This window comes from Mandrillus leucophaeus, unplaced genomic scaffold, assembly GCF_000951045.1.
Source record: "Mandrillus leucophaeus isolate KB7577 unplaced genomic scaffold, Mleu.le_1.0 Scaffold212, whole genome shotgun sequence".
Taxonomy (NCBI): domain Eukaryota; kingdom Metazoa; phylum Chordata; class Mammalia; order Primates; family Cercopithecidae; genus Mandrillus; species Mandrillus leucophaeus.
The window spans coordinates 394,084-406,706 of record NW_012102166.1 but is presented as its reverse complement, the minus strand read 5'-3'; the positions used below and the strand labels follow the sequence as shown (position 1 = coordinate 406,706).

General features: G+C 56.7%; 1 protein-coding gene across 1 annotated transcript in view; it reads left to right on the top strand.

The window, feature by feature from the left end:
* Positions 1-8,142, top strand: part of P2RX5 (purinergic receptor P2X, ligand gated ion channel, 5) — a 33,755-nt gene extending 25,613 nt beyond the window's left edge. Inside the window, exons 10-12 of the mRNA XM_011980453.1 lie at positions 4,215-4,392; positions 7,901-7,978; positions 8,066-8,142. Of these exons, the coding sequence (XP_011835843.1) occupies positions 4,215-4,392; positions 7,901-7,978; positions 8,066-8,142 (333 nt within the window). The remainder of the gene's footprint in view (positions 1-4,214; positions 4,393-7,900; positions 7,979-8,065) is intronic.
* The last annotated feature ends 4,481 nt before the right edge of the window (positions 8,143-12,623 follow it).

Below are 12,623 nucleotides of genomic sequence, written 5' to 3'. Positions count from 1 at the left end.
AGGATTAGGCTGCAGACAGTTTCTTAGCCTGAGTGCTGCTGGCTTTTTGGGTCGGATAATTCTTTGTTGTGGTCTTACACACATCCTCTGACGTGCCGTTAAACATTCTACGATGCACAGAGGGCTGTCCTGGGTGTTGTAGGATGTGTTTGTTTTGTTTTCTATTTCATATTTCACACTTTTCCAGTCTGATAATATGTATTTCCCCAGACCCTGAGGATGTTGATTTCAGAGACAGGGTTACCCAGGCACTCTGTTACCCAGGCTGGAGTGCAGTGGCATGATCATGGCTCACTGCAGTCTTGAATTCCTGGGCTCAAGTGATCCTCCCGCCTCAGCCTCCCCAGTAGCCAGGGCTGCAGGTGCACCACCACGCGTGGCTAATTTTTAAATTTTTTGTAGAAATGGGGTCTCACTATGTTGGCCAGGCTGATCTTGAACCCCTGGGCTCAGGCAATCCTCCGGCATTGGCCTCCCAAAGTGCTGGGATTACAGGCGTGAGCCACTACACCTGTCTCTTATACACATCTCCTTGTGTCTGTCTTCCAGGCAGGGAAGTTCAGTATCATCCCCACCATCATCAACGTGGGCTCTGGGGTGGCACTCATGGGCGCTGTGAGTACCTCCCCTCCCTACCCGCTTCCCACCCTCTCCCCTGGCAGCTGCACTTCAGGAGGAACATGTCCCAGTGCCCCAGAAAGAACCAGAGCTGGCAAGATCAGAATGGGCGTGGGAAAAGAGGGCTTTCTGGGCTTTCGCGCTCTGCCAGCTGTCCCCAGGTAGCAGTGACAGCCCGAGTCTCTTTCCAGAGCCAGGGAGGCATACGCCGGCAGCTCTGCGGCTGTGGGTGGGTTTGAGTCAGTCCCCAGCCAAGGCATGGCTGGGATATTCCTGGGATCCCAGGTGAGTCCCTGAACTTCTAAAGTCTCCATCTCTACTTCTGCTAAAAGAGGGCAGGATTAGGCCGGGCGCAGTGGCTCACACCTGTAATCCCAACACTTTGGGAAGTTGAGGCGGGCGGATCACCTGAGGTTGGGAGTTCAAGACCGGCCTGACCAACATGGAGAAACCCCGTTTCTACTAAAAATACAAAAATTAGCCAGGTGTGGTGACGGGCACCTTTAATCCCAGCTAATCAGGAGGCTGAGGCAGGAGAATCGCTTGAACCCGGGAGGTAGAGGTTGCGGTCAGCCCAGATCGCACCACTGCACTCCAGCCTGGACAACAAGAGCAAAACTCCGTCTCAAAAAAAAAAAAAAAAAAAAGGCAGGATTAGGCTGCAGACAGTTTCTTAGCCTGAGTGCTGCTGGCTTTTTGGGTCGGATAATTCTTTGTTGTGGTCTTACACACATCCTCTGACGTGCCGTTAAACATTCTACGATGCACAGAGGGCTGTCCTGGGTGTTGTAGGATGTGTTTGTTTTGTTTTCTATTTCATATTTCACACTTTTCCAGTCTGATAATATGTATTTCCCCAGACCCTGAGGATGTTGATTTCAGAGACAGGGTTACCCAGGCACTCTGTTACCCAGGCTGGAGTGCAGTGGCATGATCATGGCTCACTGCAGTCTTGAATTCCTGGGCTCAAGTGATCCTCCCGCCTCAGCCTCCCCAGTAGCCAGGGCTGCAGGTGCACCACCACGCGTGGCTAATTTTTAAATTTTTTGTAGAAATGGGGTCTCACTATGTTGGCCAGGCTGATCTTGAACCCCTGGGCTCAGGCAATCCTCCGGCATTGGCCTCCCAAAGTGCTGGGATTACAGGCGTGAGCCACCGCGCCCGGCCCGTTGTAGGATGTTTAAGAGCGTTCCCGGTTTCTACCCAGTAAATGTCAGGGGCACCCTCCCCTGCAGTTGTGATGGGGCAGAATAGCAGCTGGCTGAGAACCACCCAACTGAAAGGCTGAGAGGCAGGGAAGACGGCCCTGTGACTCTTCCTTGGAGGTGGCCCTTCAGTGGGGCCGAGAGGGGCTCGCAGGGGAGGAGGCGCAGGCACTGAGGGCAGGGAAAGGCATCCCGAGTCTGCGCTGTCCCTTGGTCCTGAGGGCAGGGAACGGCGTCCCGAGTCTGCGCTGCCCCTTGGTCCTGAGGGCAGGGAACGGCGTCCCGAGTCTGCGCTGCCCCTTGCTCTTCTGGAGTTTTTGAAAGCCATGGGAATGGTCAGTGGGTGGCTGGTGGCTATCCCAGCAGGTCCCTTTCCCAGGTTTCTGGCGGCCTCGTCCCTCGTTCCTCTGCCCGTGCATGCAAGACAGCCCCACTGGAGGAGTCCATCGGGACCCGGGGTGACTTTTGTTGAGGCCGGGAAAAGTGTGTCCTGCACCAGGACTCAAAAGAGACCACGCTCCTGGGAGGGGGTCAAGAAAAGTGAGCCCCACGTGGATCCCCAGCTGCAGACAGTCGCTGGGAGGGTCCCAGATGTTTGCGCCTGTTGCTTTCCTAGAGGGAGGCCCACCTTCAGCCATCGCTTCTCTTTTTCTTTTTTTTTGAGATGGAGTCTCGCTCTGTTGCCCAGGTTGGAGTGCAATGGCACGATCTTGGCTCACTGCAGCCTCTGCCTCCCAGGCTTAAGCAATTCTTCTGCCTCAGTCTTCTGAGTAGCTGGGATGACAGGCACGCGCCACCACTCCTGGCTAATTTTTGTATTTTTGTAGAGATGGGGTTTCACCATGTTGGCCATGACCTCAGGTGTACTCCTGACCTCAGGTGATCCGCCCACCTCAGCCTCCCAGTGCTGGGCTTACAGGCGTGAGCCACCGCGCCCAGCCCAGTCATCATTTTCTGGTGAGTTAAGTCGGAGCACCCTCTGGGGACAGACCTGTGAACTGGAGGTAATGGTGCAGAAAGAGGTAGTGGTCAAGGTTAGGTTTGGGGTTGGTCTCTGGGGAGCAGGGAATTAGTAAGCAACATATTTGGCATCTGGGGGATGGATGTGCAGCACCCAGGGTCCGGGGACCAGGATTCCTTGCTGGTCCCTCCACTGACCCTTCCCACCTCCACCCTCCCCCGTCATTCAGACCCTAACCCCGCCCTGTGCTGTGGGTGGAGTCGCCCTCTGCTGGAGGACAGGGGCAATTGCATGACCCGCTCTGGTCCTAAGGGCACGTTTTGGGTGCGAGGGGCTGAGATGGGGTCATCCACCTCATCATCTTCCTTTTTGTTTGTTTGTTTGTTTGCTTGTTTTTGTCTTTTTTAGATGGAGTTTCGCTCTTGTTGCCCAGGCTGGAGTGCAGTGGTGCAATCTCGGCTCACTGCAACCTCCACCTCCCGAGTTCAAGCGATTCTCCTGCCTCAGCCTCCCAAGTAGTTGGGATTACAGGCACCCGCCACCACGCCCAGCTAATTTTTGTATTTTTAGTCGAGACGGGGTTTCACCATGTTGGCCAGGCTGGTCTCAAACTCCTGGCCTCAGGTGATGCGCCTGCCTTGGCTTCCCAAAGTGCTGGGATTACAGGCGTGAGCCACTACACCTGGTACCCGTCATCTTTCTTTGGCCAGCACCATAGCGTCCTTGCTGGTTAGAACCCTTCCAGCCCATCTCACACTACCACGGGGATCTTTCTAAATGCCAAAATTCGGGCTATGGTGCCTCCGCCTCACCTAAAGGATGAGGATCAATGCCTCGGAAACATTCTAAGAAACCTAGCAGGCTGGTCCCCATCCACCTCTCCAGACGTGCCTCTCCCTCTTCTCCACAGGCCCCACGGCATTTGTTCCTCCCCCTTCGAATGTCCTTCCACCTCTGCGTCTTGTATCAACTCCTCTTTAGTTCTTAAGGGCTGAATAGGGACCCTCCCCAGGCTGAGTCAAGTCCCGTCTGGGTCGTCATCAACACGCCTGTCTCCAGCACCAGAGGGAGAGTCCCCAGGAAGCCTCTCTTATCCAGATCCCCCCTGTACCTCGGTGCAGGCCCTGGCATCCGCTGGGTGCCCAGCAAACGTGTTGAAGGAATGATTGGACGGGGTCTGGGTGGTGCGGGGTCAAGGAGCACCTGGCCTGTGGGATCCGGGGAAGCTCCAGTCCAGCTTGGGCTCCACCACGGACCGGCTCTGAGGTCTCGGACAAGGGTGCCCCTTCCTGAGCCCAGTTTCCTCATCTGTTAAATGGGGACAGTGAGGCCTCCCTTAGGGGCTGTTGCAGGATCGAACAACAAGGTGCCCCAAATGAGCAGTGCTCTCGGAGGTCTAGGACTCTGAATCAGACACCCCTCTTTTGCAGGGGGCTTTCTTCTGCGACCTGGTACTCATCTACCTCATCAAAAAGAGAGAGTTTTACCGCGACAGGAAATACGAGGAAGTAAGGTCAGTTCTGCTTTCAGGCCGCCGTCCAAGTGCAGCCCTGTGGAGCGCCCCCCTGGCTTTGCGCCTTTACCCTGATGTGAATATTGACGGCCGGGGTGGGAGGCAGGGGCTGGAGGGCCCGGGGAGGAGCAGTGTTCTGAGTACATGCTCTACAGAACCGGATTCGGCCTCGGCAGCAGTGGGAGGAGAGGGCGCTGTGGGCCACAGGGAGGGAGACGGAGTTCACAGGCTCCGCCTGACTCTGGGCAAGTCCCAGGCCTCCTTGGGCCTTGGTTTCTCTATCTGGGAGATGAGAGAGCTGGTTTACGAATCAAATGGGTGTCTGCAGCACTTTCGTTTTGGGATTCTTGGACTTGGTGATCCTGGTGGGCCGGGGCTGAGGGAAGCTGGAGTAGCAAAGGAAAGGAAAGCGCATTTTTTTTTTTTTTTTGAGACCAAGTTTCACTCAGTCGCCCAGGCTGGAATGCAATGGCACCATCTCGGCTCACTGCAACTGCCGCCTCCCGGGTTCAAGCGATTCTCCTGCCTCCGCCTCCTGAGTAGCTGGGATTAGAAACACGCACCACCACGCCAGGCTAATTTTGTATTTTTAGTAGAGACGGGGTTTCACCATGTTGGTCAGGCTGGTCTCGAACTCCTGACTTCAGATGATCCACCTGCCTCGGCCTCCCAAAGTACTGGGATTACAGGCATGAGCCACTGTGCCCGGCTGGAAAGCAGATATTTTCTTCTGTGCAGAGGCTGTTTCCGGAGTTTCCTGGGCCCTGGGTTTGGTGGGGTGTGTGTGTTCAGAGTGGCAGAGCACAGCATGGGTGGGGAACACTGATGACTGTGGGTGGACGGGAAGGGAAAGGGGCTGTGGCTTCGGCCTTTGAGGAAGGCTTTCTGGAGAAGCAGGGATCAGAATGGGAGTTGGGGGAGACACCTTAGTGCTCCCTCAGCGCCCCCACAGCCTGGGACAGTGGGTGTCAGGTCTGCCTGTGTCATTCACCTTGCTGCACTCCAGCTGTGGCCTGAACCCCAGCCCTGGGTTATAGGGTGTGCCCTGACCCAGGCCACAGGCTGAACCCCAACCACAGTCCTGACTGTGCTGCTGGAGGAAGCAGGGTAGAGGAGGCAGGGTGGAGGACGCGGGGTGGAGGATGCAGGGTGGAGGACGAGGGGTGGAAGAAGCAGGGTGGAGGAAGCGGAGTGGAGGACGCAGGGAGGAGGAAGCAGGGTGGAGGACACAGGGTGGAGGAGGCAGGATAGAGGACGCAGGGTGACAGCCTGCAGGGTGGAGGAAGCAGGGTGGAGGAAGCAGGGTGGAGGACGCAGGGAGGAGGACGAGGGGTGGAAGAAGTGGGGTGGAGGACGCAGGGTGGAGGACGAGGGGTGGAAGAAGTGGGGTGGAGGACGCAGGGTGGAGGACGAGGGGTGGAAGAAGTGGGGTGGAGGACGCAGGGTGGAGGACGCAGGGTGGAGAAGTGGGGTGGAGGACGCAGGGTGGAGGACGCAGGGTGGAAGAAGTGGGGTGGAGGACGCAGGGTGGAGGACGCAGGGTGGAGGTTGGAGGATGAGGGGTGGAAGAAGTGGGGTGGAGGACGCAGGGTGGAAGAAACGGGGTGGAGGAAGCAGGGTGGAGGACGCAGGGTGGAGGATGAGGGGTGGAAGAAGTGGGGTGGAGGACGCAGGGTGGAAGAAACGGGGTGGAGGAAGCAGGGTGGAGGACGCAGGGTGGAGGACGAGGGGTGGAAGAAGTGGGGTGGAGGACGCAGGGTGGAGGACGAGGGGTGGAAGAAGTGGGGTGGAGGACACAGGGTGGAGGACGCAGGGTGGAGGACGCAGGGTGGAAGAAACAGGGTGGAGGAAGCAGGGTGGAGGACGCAGGGTGGAGGACGAGGGGTGGAAGAAGTGGGGTGGAGGACGCAGGGTGGAGGACGAGGGGTGGAAGAAGTGGGGTGGAGGACGCAGGGTGGAGGGCGCGGGGTGGAGGAAGTGGGGTGGAGGACGCAGGGTGGAGGACACAGGGAGGAGGACGAGGGGTGGAAGAAGTGGGGTGGAGGAAGCGGAGTGGAGGACACAGGGTGGAGGAAGCCGGGTGGAGGATGCAGGGTGGTGGAAACAGGGGGGAGGAAGCAGGGTGGAGGACGCAGGGTGAGGCTGTGGGAGAGGCTGCTGGTGCTTTAGCCCCCAAGGTCCCCCTTAGCTCCCGAGTCCCTGGCTGGCCAGGGGTGCGGGCTGTGCCATGCCAGCACTCAGATGATAACAGTGCCCTGTTACACAGCACTCACTCTCTGCCCAGAACCCCTCTGTACTCTCTGTATTTGTTAAGTCATTTAAGCAACTAAATGAGGTAGACACCGATCTTCCCCATTTTACAAATGAGGAAACTGAGGCACAGAAAGTCTCAGTAATTTGCTCAAGTCACACAGCTGGTGAATGGCAGCGCTGGGATTTGAATCCCAGCAGTGTCTGTAGGATGCGGTTTTCCTGAGTTACTCTGTCTTCGCCAAGCGTCTCTGTGCTCAGATGACCCCCCAGCCCCTCTTCTGTGTGCGATTCTGGGGCTGCCCCGGCCTCGGGAGGGTGCTGGCCGTGCTGCCAGGGGGGTCCTTGGGCCGCGCTTCCTGGGGATGCTGGCTTCTCTGCAGACGAGGCTCAGCCTGCGTGGGGAGGGCGTCTGGCTGGGTGGGGGGCCTGTCTCGGGCCTCCTCTGCGTCTGCCTTGCAGAGTGCCTGTGCAGTGAGCAGGTGCCTGGCCCTTTCTATACCTTGTTTTCCTTTTTTTCCCCTACCACTGGGGGCTGGACACCTCCTGCTCAGTCAGACTGGGGTTCTGTGACTCTTGTAAACCACACCCCAGGTACTCACTGACCTGGGTGGCCTTTCCCCTGGCCCAGCTTTCGTTCCTTGCTGGTTCAGGAATTGGCAGCGTTCAGCTGGGAGCTGGGCCCGGGCAGGGAAGGAGCAAGAAATAGACTGGGCTAGGTCGCGTGCGGTGGCTCAAGCCTGTAATCCCAGCACTTTGGGAGGCCGAGATGGGTGGATCACGAGGTCAGGAGATCAAGACCATCCTGGCTAACATGGTGAAACCCCGTCTCTACTAAAAAAATACAAAAATCTAGCTGGGCGAGGTGGCGGGCGCCTGTAGTCCCAGCTACTCGGGAGGCTGAGGCAGGAGAATGGCGTGAACCCGGGAGGCCGAGCTTGCAGTGAGCTGAGATCCCAGCCTGGGTGACAGAGCACGACTCCGTCTCAAAAAAAAAAAAAAAAAAGAGAGAAATAGACTGGGCTGGAGAAGAGTGAGGAGAGAGAGAGGCAGGGGCTGCAGTGGGGCAAGGAGGCTGGAGGTTAGGGGTCCGTATGGGGTAGGCCCAGAGCCTGGCAGCCCTCCTGTGCTCCCTGAGTTGACTCTTACTTTCTGGGCGCTCACTTGAGCTCCTATTCTGAGCAAGCGGGAAGCCCGACTGCCTGGCTTGTCTTGGCTGAGCCTCGCTGCGGCTGTGGGAGGCTCCGGACTCACAGGCCCACGCTCCAGCTGCCACTGCAATTGCTGCTGCTCCTTGCGGGGGCAACTCCAGAGGCTTCTGCCTGAGCATCTGTGCATGCTGGGCTTCCGCAGGAACCCTGGCGGACCGCGCTCTCTCTGAATGCTCTGCCTGCCTGCGGTGCTGCCCGGAGCGGAGCGGTGCTGCCTCTGGTGAGGCTGGCCTACCCACCGGCTCCCGACAGTCCTCTCTGCCCTGTGCGCCCCCTCCCGCCCACACACAGGTCTGGCCATTTGCAGAATGCACAGGCGAATTTGGAGCAGCTGCAGACAATGGAGACGTAGCCAGGGCTGTTGGCTACCAGCAGTGTCGCTGAAGACGTCGGGGCCGGAACCACCTGCGGCTCTGAACTGGGAAGAGGCGTCTGTGCCTGCATGAGACAGGGGCCTCCAGGCGCAGCCATCTCTCCTGCACTTTGGGATCTTGCTGCAAGCTTTTCGTTGAGTGAGGAGGGGAGCCGTCCGATGGTCAGAGGGGTTCAGACCTAGAAGAGGAGTCCCTGGAGTCCAGGGAAAGGGGCAGGCCAGGGCCCTGAGTGGAAGTGGAATGTTTGGATTGTCCCTGAACCTGGCTGCACCTTCACTCATTCATACGTGCAGTAAACACGACTTGACGCATGCTGTGTGCTGGGCCCGCCCAAGAGGTGCTTAAACGAGACACTGACCTGCCCTCAGGGAGAGGGGCACATGTGTAATTCCTCCAAAGCCAACAGAGACGTCACAACCAGGCCCAGCCACTCCAGCTGGCCCTCCACTAGCCTCTAGCAGAGTTTCAGAAATCCCTGCCAGGAACGGTGGTCGCTCGGAGAAAGCTCTTGGACAACACCCAAGAGGACATTTGGGCTTTGCCCCAAGGATAAAATTTAAAGGTGGCCATGGAGGCAACCAGGAAAGGACTGGAGCAGTCAGGAGGCAGCTGGCTCTTAGGGGGAGAAGCCAGCTCCGGGGCAGTCTAGGTAAGATGGGGAAGGGGAGGCAGGGAGGCCTCTGCTACACCTGACTCCGCCAGCCTTGGGAAGCTCGGGGAATATGGACTTGCCCAGATGGGAGAGGCAGTTGCCTTGGCCCTGACGAGCTCCTGCTGTCTCCCCAGCCCTCCTCGGAGGCTGCGCCTGAACTGCTAAGGAGATCAAGGATGGCGCCACTCAGCAGGTGTAAACGGGCTGAGTTAGGGAGGCCCTCATTCCCCTCCCGCCGTCCCCACCTGTCCCGTGCCACACCCACCTGCTGCTCTCTCCCTCCATCACTGTAGAGCCTTGCTTTTTACTTATTTATTTGAGAGAGAGTCTCGCTCCCTCGCCCAGGCTGGAGTGCAGTGGTGTGATCTCGGCTCACTGCAACCTCTGCCTCCCAGGTTCAATCAATTCTCCTGTTTCAGCCTCCCAAGTAGCTGGGATTACAGGTGCCCACCACCACGCCCGGCTAATTTTTGTAGTGTTAGTAGAGATGGGGTTTCACCACCTTGGCCAGGCTGGTCTCAAACTCCTAACCTCAGGTGATCCGCCAGCCTTGGCCTCCCAAAGTGCTGGGATTACATGCGTGAGCCACCGCGCCCGGCCAAGCCTTACTATTTAAAGTGGGGTACAGGGACTGGAGCCTGCTAGAAATGCAGGTCCCAGCACCCCCCGCACCCAAATTGGAACCTGCGTTTCAACAAGATTCCAAGGTGATTTGTGTGCACAGTGACATTTGAGAAGCCCTGGTTCTCAGGGAAAAAAGGCCAGCTTTGGTGGATGGAGCCAGTTTCTAGGTCAGACTTACACGCATGCTACCAAGAGGCTTCCTCCCCCACCCTGAGAGTAGCAGTATGCTCAGCTGATTTAAGTTAAAATATTTTGACTAGTTAACACTTACATGATTCAAAGTTTAAAAGGTGCAAAAGAATAGTCGGTGAGAAGCAACCCTCTGTCCTCCCCGTGCCCCAGAGGCAGCCAGTGTTACTAATGCAAGAGGCTCCCTGATTTTGCTGAGAACTCGCTTGGTTTCTTACACATTCACTCAGGTAATGAACTTCTCCTGATGCTGGCGCTTAAGACTGAGTCTCCCCCATCAAAAACGGACACAAAGTACGTTTCAGTGTTGGGCTTAGGAGCTGACTAGGCCTCTTCTCCTGCCCCGTTGTCTGTGAGTCGTCTCCTTGTAAATCCAAAGTGAGAAACCTGGAGCTCAACCCTCGTCACTGCCCGAGCCTCCCGGCAGAAAAGCCCCCCAGCGCTTTCCTGACTCAACCAGACCCAGTGCTGTCTGGGCGGCTCCCTGGAAGCACCTTCTTTGGAGGGGTTCTCTCTGCACACAGAAAGGGGGGGTGAGAGCACCCCTCCACTGAGGCTTTGGAGAGAAGGGGCCTGGCAGGTGTCAGTGACGCTGTTCCTGGGACCCAGGGACGTGGTCTCCAGAACAGGAACCCTCCCAGAGCGAGGAACTTCCTCACTTTGGGTTGTCTGGGAAGGGAACCTGCAACAAGCCTGCACTGCTCTCTGATTAGAAAGATCCAGGCTGGGCCGGGTGGCTTTGGGAGGCCGAGGCGGGTGGATCACCTGAGGTCAGGAGTTCGAGACCAGCCTGGCCAACATGGTGAAGCCCCGTCTCTACCAAAAATACAAAAATTAGCTAGGCGTGGTGGTGGGTGCCTGTAATCCCTGCTACTCGGGAGGCTGAGGCAGGAGAATCACTTGAACCCAGGAGGCAGAGGTTGTAGTGAGCTGAGATCACGCCACTGTCACTGGGGTGACAGAGTGAGACTCTTTTCTCAAAAAAAAAGTGAAGATCCAGGTGATCCACTCAGGTGTGTCACTTCCGCACTGAAGCAAAGCCTTGCACTTTATAACTTGGTGACTTTTAGGTTTGGGAGGAAGCAAAAAAGGCAGGGGTCATGGCTGCTGATTTTAACCAGACTGAAATGGCTGGCAGAAGCCACAGAACCTGAGGATAGTCGTACTATTTGTTTCGTATTGCAATGAAAATGTCTTCCTAGCCGGGCGCCGTGGCTCACGCCTGTAATCCTAGCACTGTGGGAGGTCGAGGCGGGCGGATTGCCTGAGTTCAGGAGTTCGAGAACAGCCTGGGCAACATGGTGAAATCCTGTCTCTACTAAAATACAAAAAATTAGCTGGGTGTGGCGGCATGCACCTGTAGTCTCAGCTACTCGGGAGGCTGAGCAGGAGAATGGCTTGAACCTGGGAGGCGGAGGTTGTACTGAGCCAAGATCGTGCCACTGCACTCCAGCCTGGGCGACAGAGCAAGACTCTATCTCCAAAAAAAAAAAGAAAATGTCTTCCTACAGTCAGTCATTCCTTTAGCCAGGAAATGTTTATGGAGTCCCCGTGACGTGTCAGGTGTTGGACCAGACGCTGCTGACAGGGATGAGCAACACAGACATGATCCCTGCCCTCGAGGGTATCCAGTCTAGTGGGCGTTATCAAATGATCACGCCTGTCATTGCAGGCGGAATGGGGTGTCGGAGAGGTGAATGAGGAGTAGCCAGATAAAGTCTCCCCAAGGAAGCGACCTGTGGGTTGAAATCTGAAAGGTTATAGCAGCCCAACTAGGTGACGGGGAAGCATTCCAGGTGAGGTAAGCGCAGGTGTGAAGAGACGCTTTGACGTGGGAAGGAGCAACGGAGAAGCTGGGTGAAGGCGGCAGACAGGAGCCAGGTTTGGCAAGGCTTTTGTTTAATCAAGTTGACTGTCTTTAGCTGTGAGGGTTGCCCCTTTAGACTTTGCTTCCTTAGAGGACTTACCCTCATTGTTTCTTCAAGGCCGGCCAAGCCTTTCAGTGACCTCCTGACTGCCCATCAGGGCCCCCGTGCTCAGAAAAGCCAGAGATCCCGTGACAGCTTCCAGACAGTGTCACACTCTTCCAGTTTCCTTGCTTTTTGCCCAGCCCCCAGCTCCCACCGTTTTTCTGCATAATCTTGGTGCAAGAGTGGGAGGCTCATTAGTCTGATGGAAACTGGCTTTTAAATGGGGAGAAGTGAAGCAGGAACTGGAGCTCCTTTCAGACTTGGGAAAGCCCTTCTCCCTGGGCACTGGTTGCCTCACTGGGAGATGAGAGTGCCAGCCTCTGGAGCTCCTTTCTGTTCTGATATTCCAGGAGCACGTGAATTGCCTCTGCTTATGTTCAGGCCCCATCCTAAACCCAGCCGTCTAGCACCGAGCGATCCCAGGCCTTTGGGAACGCCATGATGCTGTCCAACAGGAAATTTGTACACTGGGTGCTATCCATGTGACATCACGGGGACCAGCCATGAAAGAGCAAAGTGACCTCCACGTCTGATGCTGGGGTCATCAGGGCAGACCCATCATGGCTGTCTTTTTGCCCCACCCCCTGCCGTCAGTTCTTCCTGTCTCCGGGGCTGGCTTCCCGCACTAGGGAACGGGTTGTAAGTGGGGAACACGACTTCCTTCCAGAGTCCTTGAGCACCTCAGCTAAGGACCACAGTGCCCCGTAGAGCTCCTAGATTACCTCACTTGGAACAGCATCGCGCATGTCTGGAGAAGGGCTCCATTTGGTTCCGCCCCACTCCCCTCTCCAAGTGCCGCAACTTCCCTCAGAGCATCCTCTCCAGTGGATCCAAGAACTCTCTCTCCTAAAGACACCACCTTCCTGCCAGCTGTTTGCCCTTAGGCCAGTACACAGAATGGGTGGGGGAGATGGCAGACGCTTTCTGGCACCTGCCCAATACATGCATTCTCCGACACTCTTATTTGGTCATAAAACAATAAACGGTATCAATTTCAAATGTGTCCTGACTTTCTTCCCCTCATGGCTTCATGTTTACCTGTGTGTGTGTGTGTGT